Source organism: Oncorhynchus keta, chromosome 1 (assembly GCF_023373465.1).
Source record: "Oncorhynchus keta strain PuntledgeMale-10-30-2019 chromosome 1, Oket_V2, whole genome shotgun sequence".
In the NCBI taxonomy this organism is placed as follows: Eukaryota; Metazoa; Chordata; class Actinopteri; order Salmoniformes; family Salmonidae; genus Oncorhynchus; species Oncorhynchus keta.
In genome coordinates this window covers 89,543,899-89,563,658 of record NC_068421.1, presented here as the reverse complement: position 1 = coordinate 89,563,658, position 19,760 = coordinate 89,543,899, and the positions used below count along the sequence as shown (strand labels likewise).

Here is a 19,760-nt window from a genome sequence, read left to right as displayed (position 1 = left end):
GGTAGACGTGTTGGTAGACGTGTTGGTAGACGTGTTGGTAGAAGTGAGGTAGACGTGTTGGTAGACGTGTTGGTAGACGTGTTGGTAGATGTGTTGGTAGACGTGTTGGTAGACGTGAGGTAGAAGTGAGGGAGACGTGTTGGTAGACGTGTTGGTAGACGTGTTGGTAGGCGTGTTGGTAGGCGTGTTGGTAGACGTGAGGTAGAAGTGAGGTAGACGTGTTGGTAGACGTGTTGGTAGACGTGTTGGTAGACGTGTTGGTAGACGTGAGGTAGAAGTGAGGGAGACGTGTTGGTAGACGTGTTGGTAGACGTGTTGGTAGACGTGTTGGTAGACGTGAGGTAGAAGTGAGGTAGACGTGAGGTAGACGTGTTGGTAGACGTGTTGGTAGACGTGTTGGTAGACGTGAGGTAGAAGTGAGGTAGACGTGTTGGTAGACGTGTTGGTAGATGTGTTGGTAGACGTGTTGGTAGACGTGTTGGTAGGCGTGTTGGTAGACGTGAGGTAGAAGTGAGGGAGACGTGTTGGTAGACGTGTTGGTAGACGTGTTGGTAGACGTGTTGGTAGACGTGTTGGTAGACGTGAGGTAGAAGTGAGGGAGACGTGTTGGTAGACGTGTTGGTAGAAGTGAGGTAGACGTGTTGGTAGACGTGAGGTAGAAGTGAGGGAGACGTGAGGTCGACGTGTTTGTAGAAGTGAGGTAGAAGTGAGGGAGACGTGAGGTAGAAGTGTTGGTAGACGTGTTGGTAGACGTGAGGTAGACGTGTTTGTAGAAGTGAGGTAGACGTGTTGGTAGAAGTGAGGTAGACGTGAGGTAGACGTGTTGGTAGAAGTGAGGTAGACGTGTTGGTAGACGTGTTGGTAGACGTGTTGGTAGAAGTGAGGTAGACGTGTTGGTAGAAGTGAGGTAGACGTGAGGTAGATGTGTTGGTAGAAGTGAGGTAGACATGAGGTAGACGTGTTGGTAGACGTGTTGGTAGAAGTGAGGTAGACGTGTTGGTAGACGTGAGGTAGACATGTTGGTAGAAGTGAGGTAGAAGTGAGGGAGACGTGTTGGTAGACGTGTTGATAGACGTGTTGGTAGACGTGTTGATAGAGGTGTTGGTAGAAGTGAGGAGACGTGAGGTCGACGTGTTTGTAGAAGTGAGGGAGACGTGAGGTAGAAGTGAGGTAGATGTGTTGGTAGACGTGTTGGTAGACGTGAGGTAGACGTGTTTGTAGAAGTGAGGTAGACGTGTTGGTAGAAGTGAGGTAGACGTGAGGTAGACGTGTTGGTAGAAGTGAGGTAGACGTGTTGGTAGACGTGTTGGTAGACGTGTTGGTAGAAGTGAGGTAGACGTGTTGGTAGAAGTGAGGTAGACGTGAGGTAGATGTGTTGGTAGAAGTGAGGTAGACATGAGGTAGATGTGTTGGTAGAAGTGAGGTAGACATGAGGTAGACGTGTTGGTAGACGTGTTGGTAGACGTGTTGGTAGACGTGAGGTAGACATGAGGTAGACGTGTTGGTAGAAGTGAGGTAGACGTGTTGGTAGACGTGTTGGTAGATGTGTTGGTAGACGTGTTGGTAGACGTGAGGTAGAAGTGAGGGAGACGTGTTGGTAGCGTGTTGGTAGACGTGTTGGTAGACGTGTTGGTAGACGTGTTGGTAGACGTGAGGTAGAAGTGAGGTAGACGTGTTGGTAGACGTGTTGGTAGACGTGTTGGTAGACGTGTTGGTAGACGTGAGGTAGAAGTGAGGGAGACGTGTTGGTAGACGTGTTGGTAGACGTGTTGGTAGACGTGAGGTAGAAGTGAGGAGACGTGTTGGTAGACGTGTTGGTAGACGTGTTGGTAGACGTGTTGGTAGACGTGTTGGTAGACGTGAGGTAGAAGTGAGGTAGACGTGTTGGTAGACGTGTTGGTAGATGTGTTGGTAGACGTGTTGGTAGACGTGTTGGTAGACATGTTGGTAGACGTGAGGTAGAAGTGAGGGAGATGTGTTGGTAGACGTGTTGGTAGACGTGTTGGTAGACGTGTTGGTAGACGTGAGGTAGAAGTGAGGAGACGTGTTGGTAGACGTGTTGGTAGAAGTGAGGTAGACGTGTTGGTAGACGTGAGGTAGAAGTGAGGGAGACGTGAGGTCGACGTGTTTGTAGAAGTGAGGTAGAAGTGAGGGAGACGTGAGGTAGAAGTGTTGGTAGACGTGTTGGTAGACGTGAGGTAGACGTGTTTGTAGAAGTGAGGTAGACGTGTTGGTAGAAGTGAGGTAGACGTGAGGTAGACGTGTTGGTAGAAGTGAGGTAGACGTGTTGGTAGACGTGTTGGTAGACGTGTTGGTAGAAGTGAGGTAGACGTGTTGGTAGAAGTGAGGTAGACGTGAGGTAGATGTGTTGGTAGAAGTGAGGTAGACATGAGGTAGACGTGTTGGTAGACGTGTTGGTAGAAGTGAGGTAGACGTGTTGGTAGACGTGAGGTAGACGTGTTGGTAGAAGTGAGGTAGAAGTGAGGGAGACGTGTTGGTAGAAGTGTTGGTAGACGTGTTGGTAGAAGTGAGGTAGATGTGTTGGTAGACGTGAGGTAGAAGTGAGGTAGACGTGTTGGTAGACGTGTTGGTAGATGTGTTGGTAGACGTGTTGGTAGACGTGTTGGTAGACGTGTTGGTAGACGTGTTGGTAGACGTGAGGTAGAAGTGAGGAGACGTGTTGGTAGACGTGTTGGTAGAAGTGAGGTAGATGTGTTGGTAGAAGTGTTGGTAGACGTGTTGGTAGAAGTGAGGTAGACGTGTTGGTAGGCGTGAGGTAGAAGTGAGGTAGACGTGTTGGTAGACGTGTTGGTAGATGTGTTGGTAGACGTGTTGGTAGACGTGTTGGTAGACGTGTTGGTAGACGTGAGGTAGAAGTGAGGGAGACGTGTTGGTAGACGTGTTGGTAGAAGTGTTGGTAGACGTGTTGGTAGACGTGAGGTAGAAGTGAGGAGACGTGTTGGTAGACGTGTTGGTAGACGTGTTGGTAGACGTGTTGGTAGACGTGTTGGTAGACGTGAGGTAGAAGTGAGGGAGACGTGTTGGTAGACGTGTTGGTAGACGTGTTGGTAGACGTGTTGGTAGATGTGAGGTAGACGTGTTGGTAGAAGTGAGGTAGATGTGAGGTAGACCTGTTGGTAGAAGTGAGGTAGATGTGTTGGTAGACGTGTTGGTAGATGTGTTGGTAGAAGTGAGGTAGACGTGAGGTAGACGTGTTGGTAGAAGTGAGGTAGATGTGTTGGTAGAAGTGAGGTAGACGTGAGGTAGACGTGTTGGTAGAAGTGTTGGTAGAAGTGAGGTAGACGTGTTGGTAGAAGTGAGGTAGATGTGTTGGTAGAAGTGAGGTAGATGTGTTGGTAGAAGTGTTGGTAGACGTGTTGGTAGAAGTGAGGTAGACGTGTTGGTAGAAGTGAGGTAGATGTGTTGGTAGAAGTGTTGGTAGACGTGTTGGTAGAAGTGAGGTAGACGTGTTGGTAGACGTGTTGGTAAAAGTGAGGTAGACGTGTTGGTAGACACACCCCTCCCCCATTAGACTTTTCGGAGGCCGTCTTCGACCGATCGTGCCGCTGCATGGAGAAACCACTGAGTTCTACGTACATATCAAATCAAATTTTATTTGTCACATATGGGTGTTTAGCATGTTATTGCAGGTGTAGCGGAATGCATGTAGAAATGCTTATAGTAATCCAGCAACGTTTCTGCAACACATATAATATTGCAGCTTTTCAAATCTCTCTGATATTAGACTCGCGAGTGAAGCTCATCCATCTTATTCTCCGGTGACTGAACATTTGCCAATAGAACGGAGGGGAATGCCGGTCGATTTTCTCTTTGTTCCAGTCTCGCCAGGATGCCGGCCCGTCTGCCACGTCTACGCCTGCATCGTTTTGATAGCCAATGAAACAAAGGTCTGGTATGAACAAAGGAACAGCTGAGTCGGAGTTGAAGTGGGATTTGAAGTTAAATTGAGGTTTGTAAGTGTCGATCTGATGTCCAGAAGTGCTTGGTGGTCACATATGATAATAGTATGAACTTTCTGTAAAAAAAAAAAAAAAAAAAAGTCAAGATAAACACGAAAAAGTCACTGAAGTCTGTTTGGATGTTGCGCTTCTCCGTTGGAACCATCTTTCTGTAAGGGTTGTCGTCGGTGGAAGGAGGAGAGGACCAAAGCGCAGCGTGGTTAGTGTTCATCTTTTTAATAAGAAACTGAACACTTCAAAAATACAAAACAACAAAGTGACAACCGAAACAGTTCTATCTGGTGCAGACACACAAAGACTGAAAATATAGAAAATCTAACACAGACTGCCCACCCCAACTCACGCCCTGACCATACTAAATAAAGACAAAACAAAGGAATAAAGGTCAGAACGTGACACTTTCATAGAGAATATAGAACTGCATCTTGCGCAACTCTATACAAATAAGAGAAAGTACTGTACTTCAGCTTGTTGGCTATGTGTAACTGTTAAAGTAAAATTAGGTCTGTTTGAATGTGTTTACAATAACCTGCACCATTCCTTCCTCCCTTCGTAATCACTGATCTAACATAATAGGGATGGGTGTGAGACAGGTTTCCAGTAAGTAGCTTTCACCTATCCGCCGGTGATGTCAGATCATTGATAACATTCAGGAAGGACGGAAGGAACGACGCATGTTGAAAGTTTACGGACAGACGCACTTCTCTGTCAGAGTTACACATATCAGGTCAAGTACTTGGTCACGTGCCTGGTCAAGTGGTCTTATTTGGTCTTATTTGCAAATGGGTGCACAAGACCTGGTGCTGTGCAGTAAACAATGCCTCTATCAGGCCATATGTCAAACAAAACATACTTCATGAGGTCCAGTGCCTGGGACAGGAGGGTACTGTATCGACCGCCCTCGGAAGTATCATGGAAAGTCAACACACACATCTGTAAACTGCTCATTAAGAGTTGAGGCTCATACATATTTAGAACAGTTATTGGAACAATAATAATGGATACATGCTTATAAATTATTATAAACAAATCAATTAGACTGAATAAGAAATATTGTAGCTCTCACCATATATCAACCCTTAGTGATGCTTTATGAACTTAGCAAAAAAAAAACAGAAACCTCCCTTTTTCAGGAGCGTGTCTTTCAAAGATAATTCATAAAAATCCAAATAACTTCTCATCGTGAAGGGTTTAAACATTGTTTCCCATGCTTGTTCAATGAACCATAAACAATTGATGAACATGCACCTGTGAAACGGTCGTTAAGACACTAACAGCTTACAGACGGTAGGCAATTAAGGTCACAGTTATGAAAACTTCGGACACTAAAGAGGCCTTTCTACTTACTCTGAAAAACACCAAAAGAAAGATGCCCAGGGTCCCTGCTCATCTGCGTGAACGTGCCTTAGTCATGCTGCAAGGAGGCATGAGGACTGCAGATGTGGCCAGGGCAATCAATTGCAATGTCCGTACTGTGAGACGCCTAAGACAGCGCTACAGTGAGACAGGATGAACAACTGATCGTCCTCGCAGTGGCAGACCACGTGTAACAACACCTGCACAGGATTGGTACATCCGAACATCACACCTGCGGGACAGGTACAGGATGGCAACAACAACTGCCTGAGTTACATCAGGAATGCACAATCCCTCCATCAGTGCTCAGACTGTCCGCAAAAGGCTGAGAGAGGCGTGGTTTTGTCTCACCAGGGGTGATGGTCGGATTCTCGTGTATCGTCGAATGGAATGAGCGTTACACCGAGGCCTGTACTCTGGAGCGGGATCGATTTGGAGGTGGAGGGTTTGTCATGGTCTGGGGCGGTGTGTCACAGCATCATCGGACTGAGTTTGTTATCATTGCAGGCAATCTCAACACTGTGCGTTACAGGGAAGACATCCTCCTCCCTCATGTGTTTCCCTTCCTGCAGGCTCAACCTGACATAACCCTCGAGCATGACAATGCCAACAGCCATTCTGCTCGTTCTGTGGGATTTCCTGCAAGACAGGAATGTCAGTGTTCTGCCGTGGCCAGCAAAGAGCCCGGATCTCAATCCCATTGAGCACATCTGGGACCTGTTGGATCAGAGGGTGAGGGCCAGGGCCAGGGCCATTCCCCCCAGAAATGTCCGGGAACTTGCAGGTGCCTTGGTGGAAGAGTTGGGTAACATCTCACAGCAAGAACTGGCAAATCTGGTGCCTTGAGGAGAAGATGCACTGCAGTACATAATACAGCTGGTGGCCACACCAGATACTGACTGTTACTTTTGATTTTGACCTCCCCCTTTGTTCAGGGACACAATATTCCATTTCTGTTAGTCACATGTCTTGTTCAGTTTAGATCTCAGTTGTTGAATCTTGTTATGTTCATACAAATATTTACACATGTCAAGTTTGCTGAAAATAAACGCAGTTGACAGTGAGAGGACGTTCTTTTTTTTGCTGAGTTTATGTCATGTTGATGAAACTCCTAAAAAGTCCTGCTTCATAAACAGAGGAATGCTAGCCTCAAGACTTCCCCGACCTTGTTGACATAACCTGCTAGTTTAAATTATATGGTGCTCTGCTGTAATATCATAGCCACTTCCACTGTGCCTTGAGATGAAACCTTAAATCCCTGCTAACTCAACAGTGAACTTGCTCTTCCCCTCCTTTTATTAAGGAAATCCGGAGTCTGTCTCTTGCATTTGTCCAGTGGTTTCGGTGATTTGTGATCAGTTACATTCACGTACTTCATTGTCGTTTTTCCCTTTAAGTGGATCAGAAACCATAGGAAGGTCATGTCTGATATGTTCTTGGTTGTATGTGACAATAAACTATGGCCATGACTAAGGTCATAGAAACTAAAGTCAAAACGAAGGTACATAGAGCAGATGTATTCAGGTATTCACAGAGTGTTTTTGGTACATAGAGCAGAGGTATTCAGGTATTCAGAGTGTTTTTGGTACATAGAGCAGAGGTATTCAGGTATTCAGAGTGTTTTTCGTACATAGAGCAGAGGTATTCAGGTATTACATTCATTGTTGAGTTTATATTGAATGTTATTGTTGTGCCTTAGGTATTCAGAGCATCGGTCTATCCTTCCCTCGGACCAGCCCTCCCAGGGGGCAAGTTCCAGCCCCTCTGAGGAGGCAGGTGGGGTCAGGAAGCCCTCTGCCAACAGGGGGAAGAGGCGCCGGCGCAACCCTGAGCTGGATGAATCACAGTACGAAACAGAGTACACCACTGGAGGAGAGACTGGCAACGAACTGGACCCAGAGGAGTGGGAGAGGTGAGACACACAGGGAGGCATACACATGCACATGCACATACACATGCACATACACATACACATGCACATGCACATGCACATGCACATGCACATGCACATACACATGCACATACACATGCACATACACATGCACATACACATGCACATACACATACACATGCACATACACACACACATACACACACACATGCACATACACACGCACATACACATGCACATACACATACACACATACACATACACATACACATGCACATACACATGCACACACACATGCACATGCACATACACACGCACATACACATGCACATACACATACACATGCACATACACACGCACATACACACGCACATACACATGCACATACACACGCACATACACATGCACATACACATGCACATACACATGCACATACACATACACATGCACATACACATGCACATACACATGCACATGCACATACACACGCACATACACACGCACATACACACGCACATACACATACACATACACATGCACATACACACGCACATACACACGCACATACACATACACATGCACATACACACGCACATAAACACGCACATACACATACACATACACATGCACATACACATGCACATACACATGCACATGCACATACACACGCACATACACATGCACATACACATGCACATACACATGCACATACACATACACATGCACATACACACGCACATACACAAATGTATTACACGCTTGACTAACTCGCTTTCGATAAAAGCGTCTGCTAAATGGCATATATTATATATTATTATATCACACAAATTGGCAGGCACATTCACACGCACACACACACATGCAAGCGCAGGCGGGCATATTCACACACACACAAACACACGTTCACACTCACACACACCTGCAACAATGCAATGGTAGTGGGGGACGTTAGACACACACGGCAAGCACTCATACACACACGCACACACACACAAACACTAGAGCCATATTAGTCAGAGATTTTACGTACACACAAACACACACAAACACTAGAGCCATATTAGTCAGAGATTTTACACACACCCAGAACACGCTTTGAAGAAAAGGTGTTATCGAGAACTTGAATAACCCTTTTTGGTTCCAGGTAGAACAGTTTCAGTTCCAGGTAGAACACTTTCAGTTCCAGGTAGAACCCTTTCAGTTCCAGGTAGAACCCTTTCAGTTCCAGGTAGAACACTTTCAGTTCCAGGTAGAACCCTTTTGGGTTCCAGGTAGAACACTTTCAGTTCCAAGTAGAACCCTTTTTGGTTCCAGGTAGAACACTTTCAGTTCCAGGTAGAACACTTTCAGTTCCAGGTAGAACCCTTTTGGGTTCCAGGTAGAACCCTTTTGGGTTCCAGGTAGAACCCTTTTTGGTTCCAGGTAGAACACTTTCAGTTCCAGGTAGAGCCCTTTTGGGTTCCAGGTAGAACACTTTCAGTTCCAGGTAGAACCCTTTTTGGTTCCATCTACATGGAACCAAAAAGGGTTCTACCTGGAACCAAAAAGTGTTCTACCTGGAACCAAAAAGTGTTCTACCTGGAACCAAAAAGTGTTCTCCTATGGGGACAGCTGAAGAGCCCCTTGGAACTCTTTTTTTTCTAACAGTATAGCAGTCTGGGCTGTTCTTGTTTGGTCCAGTACAGTAACTAATCTCTACTGGCATGCCATTCCACATGAGGTTGTAATTGGAAATAATGAGAGAATTGGGCCAAAGGTTTAAGGTGTTGGGGGTCAGTTGTGGGTAGGTCGTTAGTGAGAGAGCTGCATCCACCTCCCCTCTGCATTTCCTCTCCTTGAGACTGAGAGGGCCCTGGTGAGAGAATTGGGATCTGAAAACCATTATTTGACTGATGTAAAACAGAAGATATGAAGCCCTAGCTTGCTTTACTGTGTATTACAAGGAGCATTAAATTCCTGTAAATGGTCAAGAAGTGGCCAAAATGAAAGCGGAGCTTCTCGTTGAAATATGCTGAGTGTACAGCAATACAGAATATGACCCTAATACTGTTGATCATAGTACATTCGAGTTATATTGATCAAATACACTACATGACCAAAAGTATGTGGACATCTGCTCGTCGAACATCTCATTCCAAAATCATGGGCATTAATATGGAGTTGGTCTCTCCCCTTTGCTGCTGTAACAGCCTTCACTCTTCTGGGAAGGCTTTCCACTAAATGTTGGAACATTGCTGAGGGGACTTACTTGCATTCAGCCAGAAGAGCATTAGTGAGGTCGGCACTGATGTTGGAGCAATTAGGTCTGGCTCAAAGCCGGTATTCCAATTCATCCCAAAAGTGTTTGATGGGGTTGAGGTCAGGGCTCTGTGCAGGCCAGTCAAGTTCTTCCACACTGTATGGACCTCGCTTTGTGCACGGGGCATTGTCATGCTGAAACAGGAAAGGGCCTTCCCTAAATTGTTGCCACAAAGTTGGAAGCACAGAATTGTCCAGAATGTCATTGTATGCTGTAGTGTAAACATTTCCCTTCACTGGAACTAAGGGGCCTAGGCCGAACCATGAAAACAGCCCCAGACAGTTATTCTTCCTCCACCAAACTTAACAGTTGGCACTTGGGGCAGGTAGCATTCTCCTGGCATCCACCAAACCCAGATTTGTCCATCGGACTGCCAGATGGTGAAGAGTGATTCGTCACTACAGAGAGCGCGTTTCCACTGTTCCAGAGTCCAATGGTGTCGAGCTTTACACCACTCCAGCCATCGCTCGGCATTGCACATGGTGATCTTAGGCTTGTGTGCAGCTGCTCAGCCATGGAAACCCATTTCATGAAGCTCCCGACAAACAGTTATTGTTCTGACGTTGCTTTCCAGAGGTAATGAGTGTTGCAACCAAGGACAGATGTTTTTTTACACGCTTCAGCAACCTGTGGTCCCGTTCTATTAGCCTATATGGCTGAGCTGTTGGTTCTAGATGTTTCCATTGCACAATAACAGCACTTACAATTGACTGGGGCACCTCTAGCAGGGCAGAAATGTGACGACCTGACTTGTTGGAAAGGTGGCATTTCTATGACGGTGTCACATTTAAAAGTCACTGAGCTCTTCAGTAAGAAAGGGTGTCCACATACTGTTGTGTATGTACAGTTGAAGTCAGAAGTTTACATACACTTGGGTTGGAGTCATTAAAACTTGTTTTTCAACGACTCCACAAATTTCTTGTTAATAAACTATAGTTTTGGCAAGTCGATTAGGACATCTACTTTGTGCATGACACAAATAATTTTTCCAACAATTGTTTACAGACAGATTATTTCACTGTATCACAATTCCAGTGAGTCAGAAGTTTACATACACTAACTTGACCGTGCCTTTAAACAGCTTGGAAAATTCCAGAAAATGATGTCATGGCTTTAGAAGCTTCTGATATGCTAATTGACATAATTTGAGTCAATTGAAGGTATACCTGTGGATGTATTTCAAGGCCTACCTTCAAACTCAGTGCCTCTTTGCTTGACATCATGGGAAAATCAAAAGAATTTAGCCAAGACCTCAGAAAAATAACTGTAGACCTCCACAAGTCTGGTTCATCCTTTGGAGCAATTTCCAAATGCCTGAAGTACCACATTCATCTGTACAAACAATAGTACGCAAGTATAAACACCATGGGACCACGCAGCCATCATACCGCTCAGGAAGGAGACACGTTCTGTCTCCTAGAGATGAACGTACTTTGGTGCAAAAAGTACAAATCAATCCCAGAACAACAGAAAAGGCCCCTGTGAAGATGCTGGAGGAAACAGGTACAAAAGTATCTATATCCAATTATTTGGATATATTGAAGCAACATCTAAAGACATCAGTCAGGAATTTAAAGCTTCGGTCTTCCAAATGGACAATGACCCCAAGCATACTTCCAAAATTGTGTCAAAATGGCTTAAGTACAACAAGGTCAGGGTATTGGAGTGGCCATCACAAAGCCCTGACCTCAATCCCGTAGAAGATGTGTGTGCAGAACTGAAGGAGTTTGCGAGCAAGGAAGCCTTCAAACCTGACTCAGTTACACCAGCTCTGTCAGGAGGAATGGGCCAAAATTCACCCAACTTATTGTGGGAAGCTTGTTGGAAGGCTACCTGAAACGTTTGACCCAAGTTAAACAATTGAAAGGCATTGCTACCAAATACTAATTGTGTATGTAAACTTCTGACCCACTGGGAATGTGATGAAAGAAATCAAATCTGAAATAAATCATTCTCTCTACTATTATTCTGACATTTCACGTTCTTAAAAATAAAGTGGTGATCCTAACTGACCTTAGACAGGAAGTAAATGTCAGGAATTGTGAAAAACTGGTTTTAAATGTATGTAAACTTCTGACTTCAACTGTATAGCGTATGTGTAAACAATGTCTAACAATGTTCTCTGACTTTGTCTATTTCTCTCTCTCCCTTCAGCGTCTACCCAGAGATAACGTCAGACGGCCAGCGTCAGGAGTACAAGAGGGAGTTTGATGCCGACCTGAGGGAGTACAAACATCTGTGTGCTGAGATGGATGACATCAGTGACCAGATGAACAAACTCAGCAGGCAGCTGGACACACTGGACGAGACCTCCGCCCAGTACCAGGTGAGAAACCAGAGGGAGCCCAGTGGAGGCTTTTTAATTTTAATTGTTATGTTATTATTTTTGAGAGTACAGCAGGAACTGTAGAGAGAAAGACAGCCAGTAGGGTCATAGAGAGAGGGTGGAGACAGCCAGTAGGGTCATGGACAGAGGGTGGAGACAGACAGTAGGGTCATGGACAGAGGGTGGAGACACAGTAGGGTCATGGACAGAGGGTGGAGACACAGTAGGGTCATGGACAGAGGGTGGAGACACAGTAGGGTCATGGACAGAGGGTGGAGACACAGTAGGGTCATGGACAGAGGGTGGAGACACAGTAGGGTCATGGACAGAGGGTGGAGACACAGTAGGGTCATGGACAGAGGGTGGAGACACAGTAGGGTCATGGACAGAGGGTGGAGACACAGTAGGGTCATGGACAGAGGGTGGAGACACAGTAGGGTCATGGACAGAGGGTGGAGACACAGTAGGGTCATGGACAGAGGGTGGAGACACAGTAGGGTCATGGACAGAGGGTGGAGACACAGTAGGGTCATGGACAGAGGGTGGAGACACAGTAGGGTCATGGACAGAGGGTGGAGACACAGTAGGGTCATGGACAGAGGGTGGAGACACAGTAGGGTCATGGACAGAGGGTGGAGACACAGTAGGGTCATGGACAGAGGGTGGAGACACAGTAGGGTCATGGACAGAGGGTGGAGACACAGTAGGGTCATGGACAGAGGGTGGAGACACAGTAGGGTCATGGACAGAGGGTGGAGACACAGTAGGGTCATGGACAGAGGGTGGAGACACAGTAGGGTCATGGACAGAGGGTGGAGACAGACAGTAGGGTCATAGAGAGATGGTGGAGACACAGTAGGGTCATAGAGAGATGGTGGAGACACAGTAGGGTCATAGAGAGATGGTGGAGACACAGTAGGGTCATAGAGAGATGGTGGAGACACAGTAGGGTCATAGAGAGGGTGGTGACACAGTAGGGTCATAGAGAGATGGTGGAGACACAGTAGGGTCATAGAGAGAGGGTGGTGACACAGTAGGGTCATAGAGAGATGGTGGAGACACAGTAGGGTCATAGAGAGATGGTGGAGACACAGTAGGGTCATAGAGAGAGGGTGGTGACACAGTAGGGTCATAGAGAGATGGTGGAGACACAGTAGGGTCATAGAGAGATGGTGGAGACACAGTAGGGTCATAAGAGAGATGGTGGAGACACAGTAGGGTCATAGAGAGAGGGTGGAGACACAGTAGGGTCATAGAGAGAGGGTGAGACACAGTAGGGTCATAGAAGAGGGTGGAGACAAAGTAGGGTCATGGACAGAGGGTGGAGACACAGTAGGGTCATAGAGAGAGGGTGGAGACACAGTAGGGTCATGGAGAGAGGGTGGTGACACAGTAGGGTCATAGAGAGATGGTGGAGATACAGTAGGGTCATAAGAGAGAGGGTAGAGACACAGTAGGGTCATGGACAGAGGGTGGAGACACAGTAGGGTCATGGAGAGAGGGTGGAGACACAGTAGGGTCATAGAGAGAGGGTGGAGACACAGTAGGGTCATAGAGACAGGGTGGAGACACAGTAGGGTCATAGAGAGAGGGTGGAGACACAGTAGGGTCATAGAGAGAGGGTGGAGACACAGTAGGGTCATGGACAGAGGGTGGAGACACAGTAGGGTCATGGAGAGAGGGTGGAGACACAGTAGGGTCATGGAGAGAGGGTGGAGACACAGTAGGGTCATAAGGGAGATGGTGGAGACAGACAGTAGGGTCATAGAGAGAGGGTGGAGACACAGTAGGGTCATAGAGAGAGGGTAGAGACACAGTAGGGTCGTAGAGAGAGGGTGGAGACACAGTAGGGTCATAGAGAGAGGGTGGAGACACAGTAGGGTCATAGAGAGAGGGTGGAGACACAGTAGGGTCGTAGAGAGAGGGTGGAGACACAGTAGGGTCATAGAGAGAGGGTGGAGACACAGTAGGGTCATAGAGAGAGGGTGGAGACACAGTAGGGTCATAGAGAGAGGGTGGAGACACAGTAGGGTCATAGAGAGAGGGTGGAGACACAGTAGGGTCATAGAGACAGGGTGGAGACACAGTAGGGTCATAGAGAGGGTGGAGACACAGTAGGGTCATAGAGAGAGGGTGGAGACACAGTAGGGTCATGGACAGAGGGTGGAGACACAGTAGGGTCATGGAGAGAGGGTGGAGACACAGTAGGGTCATGGAGAGAGGGTGGAGACACAGTAGGGTCATAAGGGAGATGGTGGAGACAGACAGTAGGGTCATAGAGAGAGGGTGGTGACACAGTAGGGTCATAGAGAGAGGGTAGAGACACAGTAGGGTCGTAGAGAGAGGGTGGAGACACAGTAGGGTCATAGAGAGAGGGTGGAGACACAGTAGGGTCATAGAGAGAGGGTGGAGACACAGTAGGGTCGTAGAGAGAGGGTGGAGACACAGTAGGGTCATAGAGAGAGGGTGGAGACACAGTAGGGTCATAGAGAGAGGGTGGAGACACAGTAGGGTCATAGAGAGAGGGTGGAGACACAGTAGGGTCATGGAGAGAGGGTGGAGACACAGTAGGGTCATAGAGAGAGGGTGGGGACACAGTAGGGTCATGGAGAGAGGGTGGGGACACAGTAGGGTCACGGACAGACTGTAGGGTCACAGACAGACTGTAGGGTCACAGACAGACTGTAGGGTCATAAGACAGACTGTAGGGTCACAGACAGACAGAGGGTGGGGGTGGGGGCTACAACCCCTGTCGCCAGGGGCCATATGTGTGAATGGTGGAGGTGGGGGCTACAACCCCTGTCGCCAGGGGCCATATGTGTGAATGGTGGAGGTGGGGGCTACAACCCCTGTCGCCAGGGGCCATATGTGTGAATGGTGGAGGTGGGGGCTACAACCCATGTCGCCAGGGCGCATATGTGTGAATGGTGGAGGTGGGGGCTACAACCCATGTCGCCAGGGGCCATATGTGTGAATGGTGGAGGTGGGGGCTACAACCCATGTCGCCAGGGGCCATATGTGTGAATGGTGGAGGTGGGGGCTACAACCCATGTCGCCAGGGCGCATATGTGTGAATGGTGGAGGTGGGGGCTACAACCCATGTCGCCAGGGCGCATATGTGTGAATGGTGGAGGTGGGGGCTACAACCCATGTCGCCAGGGCGCATATGTGTGTCCGGATGGTGGAGGGCTGGTGTCAATTTAAATAGGAGGACAAGCTCAATACTATGAGCTCTCCTTCACCAGCCTCCACTGAGATACACACTTAGAACCAGGGAGAAATAGTTCTTATTCTCCTTATTCTTTACTTTAGGTTATGGCAGAGGAATATAATCGACTGAAAGACCTTAAGAGGGTGAGCAGACATTTCTATGAAATCTTTCTACATTATAAAGAATGAACTTTTACCACCCCATAATGGAGAATAGACGATGAAACTATCTGTTTTCTCTCTGCTCCTCCCCAGACACCAGACTACCAGGCTAAGAAGCTGGAGTGTCGCAAGTTGAGACACAAACTGTTCCATATCAAACGTGTGGTCAAGGCCTACGACAAGAGCCTTTCTTAAAGCCAAGCTCTCCCTCCAACCCTATCCACCCCCTCTGTCGTCATGACAACACCACACTCCTGGACTAAGAATATGCAGAACACTAAGAATATGCAAAACACTAAGATTATGTAGAATGTTGAAAACCAAAGCTCCCTTCTTGGCATTCACACACACGCACACACACACACATTCATGACATGGTTATGTGATTCCTTCTGCCTCGATTAATTTCAGACCAGTTCTCTTCTCTATGTGGATTGCTTCACAGACACTATCGTACACTGTGGGGTTGAAAGACTATATTCATAATACTTCACACGTAACACACAGCCCACTAGCACTGCCATATTCCTAACTGTGCCTAGTAAGTAACATTGTTGTACATGCTTGCCTTGAAACACAGCAGTCTATTTGACTGAATGGGTGTGGTTATAAAAGGTTACTTCAATGTCGTTTCACCTGAGGTCGTCTGTGATAGAGGCATTGGGCCTTTTGCTGGTTCCTGTTTGCATTGTTTTATCTCCACAGATAAGGCAGTATCGTAGAAAAGGTCGAGTCACATTGCTGAGTATGCATCAATCCTACTAGAACAAACCCGTGCTGTGTGCTTCAAGCACTCCACAAAAGAAAGCTAAAATCCCCTCTGTTTTCTCTTAAAAAGGACTGAATTCCACCAAATATTATGATAGTTGGAGGACCTGCAGTATGTGAACACTCTCTGAGCTGCCGTAAATTCATCCTGGTTATCTACCCGGATTTCAGAGCACTCTAGTCTTTGTGTCAGAGCGCAAATAACTGACATCAGATGAACATGACTGGTGTCAGTTAACGTCGGTAAAAAAGAAGGGAAAATGTGTAATTAAATTGTTGCCAGCAGCACAGTTACAGTCACCAACGCACCAGGGTAACATGAAAACAGCATAACCAGCTCTGTCAGGGCGAGTCAAGTGGTCAGAGGGAGGTGTTCTAGCGTTTGTGTCTGGAAGTAGCTAGCAAGCTAGGCAACGTTAGTTTGGGAGCTTGACTGCCATTGGGAGGTCAGAACGCACGGAACAACCGTAGTCCTCGGGCCACAGCGTCCAGTGCGCTTCTCTGAACGCTCGGACGAGAGCGAAACGCTCTGAATGTACGAACTGACAACACCACACTCTGAACGTACTCGGCCATTACAGATTGAATTTACAAACTGACACTCTGACAACACCGCACTCTAAATTTACTCGGGCATTACAGATTGAATTTAGGAACTGACACTCTGACAACACCACACTCTGAACGTACTCGGCCATTACAGATTGTATTTACGAACTGACACTGACAACACCACACTCTGAACATACTCGGCCATTACAGATTGTATTTACGAACTGACACTGACAACACCACACTCTGAACATACTCGGCCATTACAGATTGTATTTACGAACTGACACTGACAACACCACACTCTGAACATACTCGGCCATTACAGATTGTATTTACGAACTGACACTCTGACAACACCACACTCTGAACGTACTCGGCCATTACAGATTGTATTTACGAACTGACACTCTGTTGTGTATTGCCATGACAACCTCAATGTGGTGTTTGAGAAAAGTCGGGCTATGTTTGCAACATTGTCAGTGAAATTACTATTGTACCGTGTCTGCAGATAATTTCCAATATCACCATCTAGACTTCTTCTAAATCTGTTGTCCATTGTGATTAACTGTATATTTTGTATATATTTTGGAGTTAAACAGGATTTAAATGGTATTTACTAATAACACAGGATCAAGAGGAACAAAACGTTTTTGTATTTGTCCTATGCATTCTTCATGTTAGGAGCCGTCTGTATGAATTCCTGCCATGTTCACGCGCCAGTCAGAACTAGGAAACGCTGACATTTCCCACTCGTTATCTGGTTTGAACGCAGCACGTCTGTAACTTCAAACAGTTAGCAAGTCGGACATTTCTGAGTTTCCTAGTTCTGATTAGTACATGAACGCGGCAATATAGTGACATTTTGGTCATTGTGTACTTACTGAAGAGACAAATGAACTGTTGTCCAGGGTGTTTTCTCAGTGGTCATTCACAATGCACTGATGCTATGCACATATTAATTAACCAATGACAGGGGCAGTATTTTATGAACAATGTTTGTCTCATCATGTGCTCTTTAAACACTGTGGGAAGCATGCATCAATGTGGTAAATGTATCAATAAGCTCAACTCGGTTTTGATTGGATTTTTCTGCTGTGATATAATGATTACCTGTTGATTTATTATGTGTTGTTGTCCCTGCTCTGCTAATACACACCTTCTGCAAGGTAATGCTTCTCAATGTCAGTTAGAAAATTATTTACAGCTATTTGGATTATTTGTCATTCATTTGTATTTTCTATGTTTGAATTGATGAGTTTTATGGAGAACAGATTTTTGTCTCCCCCCCCCCTCATTTATGAGTCTTATTTTTATATGAATGTATTTCCTTTCATGTTACTGTAAAATCTCTTGTAAAAAGGCATAATTTCTAAAACGTGTTGGTTTTCATGAAAAAAAATAAACTTCTGTAATTCTTTAACAACGGTAATGTAACAAATACAGTATCCAGGATCCCTTTCCTTTCTCCTAATGCCATCTAAAACTATACTGCTGGTCAAGTTACCAGCTTGTTAGACAGCTAAACATGACTGGACTAGGCTGTTTATTTTTAAACGAATATCTAGCAGCCTGCAAGTACCAGGGGAAACATTTAAGTTTAGCTCCGGTAATATAGTATATCATAGTTTTTGAATGGTTTTCTGCATGGTAAAGTCTGTCTAATCAGACATGCTCATGGTTCTCACAGGGGAGGTGCAATTAAGCGGTCGCTAACTCACTCTTCAGTAAAGAGGAAATTCAGCAACTCTTTGAGGACAGCGGGGGAGAATCTCAATTAGATTTTGTTCGACTCCTTGCAACCTCTTCTCTGTCCTCTTCTTGCCTCCTTTTGAAAGAGACTTACATATGTTTCAATTATCGATCAGATTTTCACAACTCATTTACCAATCACATCATGTCTTGTCTTCCGATTTGTTTTTCCACCTGTAAACCCCTGGTGAAGAGTGAAGACAAAGGCCCCTGATGCGTTGGTTTTATCAACTGTTATCAACTTTCACCTTCCTCAAAGAGTTGCTGAGTTACTTCTCCAGTCTCACAGGTGAGGTGAAATGATACAATGTATCCACTTTCCTCAAAGAGTTGCTGAGTTACTTCTCCAGTCTCACAGGTGAAATGATACAATGTATCCACTTTCCTCAAAGAATTGCTGAGTTACTTCTCCAGTCTCACAGGTGAAATGATACAATGTATCCACTTTCCTCAATGAGTTGCTGAGTTACTTCTCCAGTCTCACAGGTGAAATGATACAATGTATCCACTTTCCTCAAAGAGTTGCTGAGTTACTTCTCCAGTCTCACAGGTGAAATGATACAATGTATCCACTTTCCTCAAAGAGTTGCTGAGTTACTTCTCCAGTCTCACAGGTGAAATGATACAATGTATCCACTTTCCTCAAAGAGTTGCTGAGTTACTTCTCCAGTCTCACAGGTGAAATGATACAATGTATCCACTTTCCTCAAAGAGTTGCTGAGTTACTTCTCCAGTCTCACAGGTGAAATGATACAATGTATCCACTTTCCTCAAAGAGTTGCTGAGTTACTTCTCCAGTCTCACAGGTGAAATGATACAATGTATCCACTTTCCTCAAAGAGTTGCTGAGTTACTTCTCCAGTCTCACAGGTGAAATGATACAATGTATCCACTTTCCTCAAAGAGTTGCTGAGTTACTTCTCCAGTCTCACAGGTGAAATGATACAATGTATCCACTTTCCTCAAAGAGTTGCTGAGTTACTTCTCCAGTCTCACAGGTGAAATGATACAATGTATCCACTTTCCTCAAAGAATTGCTGAGTTACTTCTCCAGTCTCACAGGTGAGGTGAAATGATACAATGTATCCACTTTCCTCATAGAGTTGCTGAGTTACTTCTCCAGTCTCACAGGTGAAATGATACAATGTATCCACTTTCCTCAAAGAGTTGCTGAGTTACTTCTCCAGTCTCACAGGTGGTGAAATGATACATTACATCCACATTTAAGTCATTTGCTGAGTTACTTCTCAGTCTCCAGAGGTGAACTGACAAATGTATCCACTTTCCTCATAGAGTTGCTGAGTTACTTCTCCAGTCTCACAGGTGAAATGATACAATGTATCCACTTTCCTCAAAGAGTTGCTGAGTTACTTCTCCAGTCTCACAGGTGAAATGATACAATGTATCACTTTCCTCAAATAATTGCTGAGTTACTTCTCCAGTCTCACAGGTGAAATGATACAA

At 45.8% G+C, this 19,760-nt stretch overlaps 1 protein-coding gene across 1 annotated transcript in view; it reads left to right on the top strand.

Moving 5' to 3' along the window:
• si:ch73-61d6.3 (occludin) overlaps positions 1 to 17,985 on the top strand; it is a 49,463-nt gene extending 31,478 nt beyond the window's left edge. The window contains exons 5-8 of the mRNA XM_035787378.2: positions 7,036 to 7,248; positions 11,681 to 11,852; positions 15,165 to 15,206; positions 15,318 to 17,985. Coding sequence (XP_035643271.1) covers positions 7,036 to 7,248; positions 11,681 to 11,852; positions 15,165 to 15,206; positions 15,318 to 15,419 — 529 coding nt within the window. The 3' untranslated portion in view covers positions 15,420 to 17,985. The remainder of the gene's footprint in view (positions 1 to 7,035; positions 7,249 to 11,680; positions 11,853 to 15,164; positions 15,207 to 15,317) is intronic.
• The last annotated feature ends 1,775 nt before the right edge of the window (positions 17,986 to 19,760 follow it).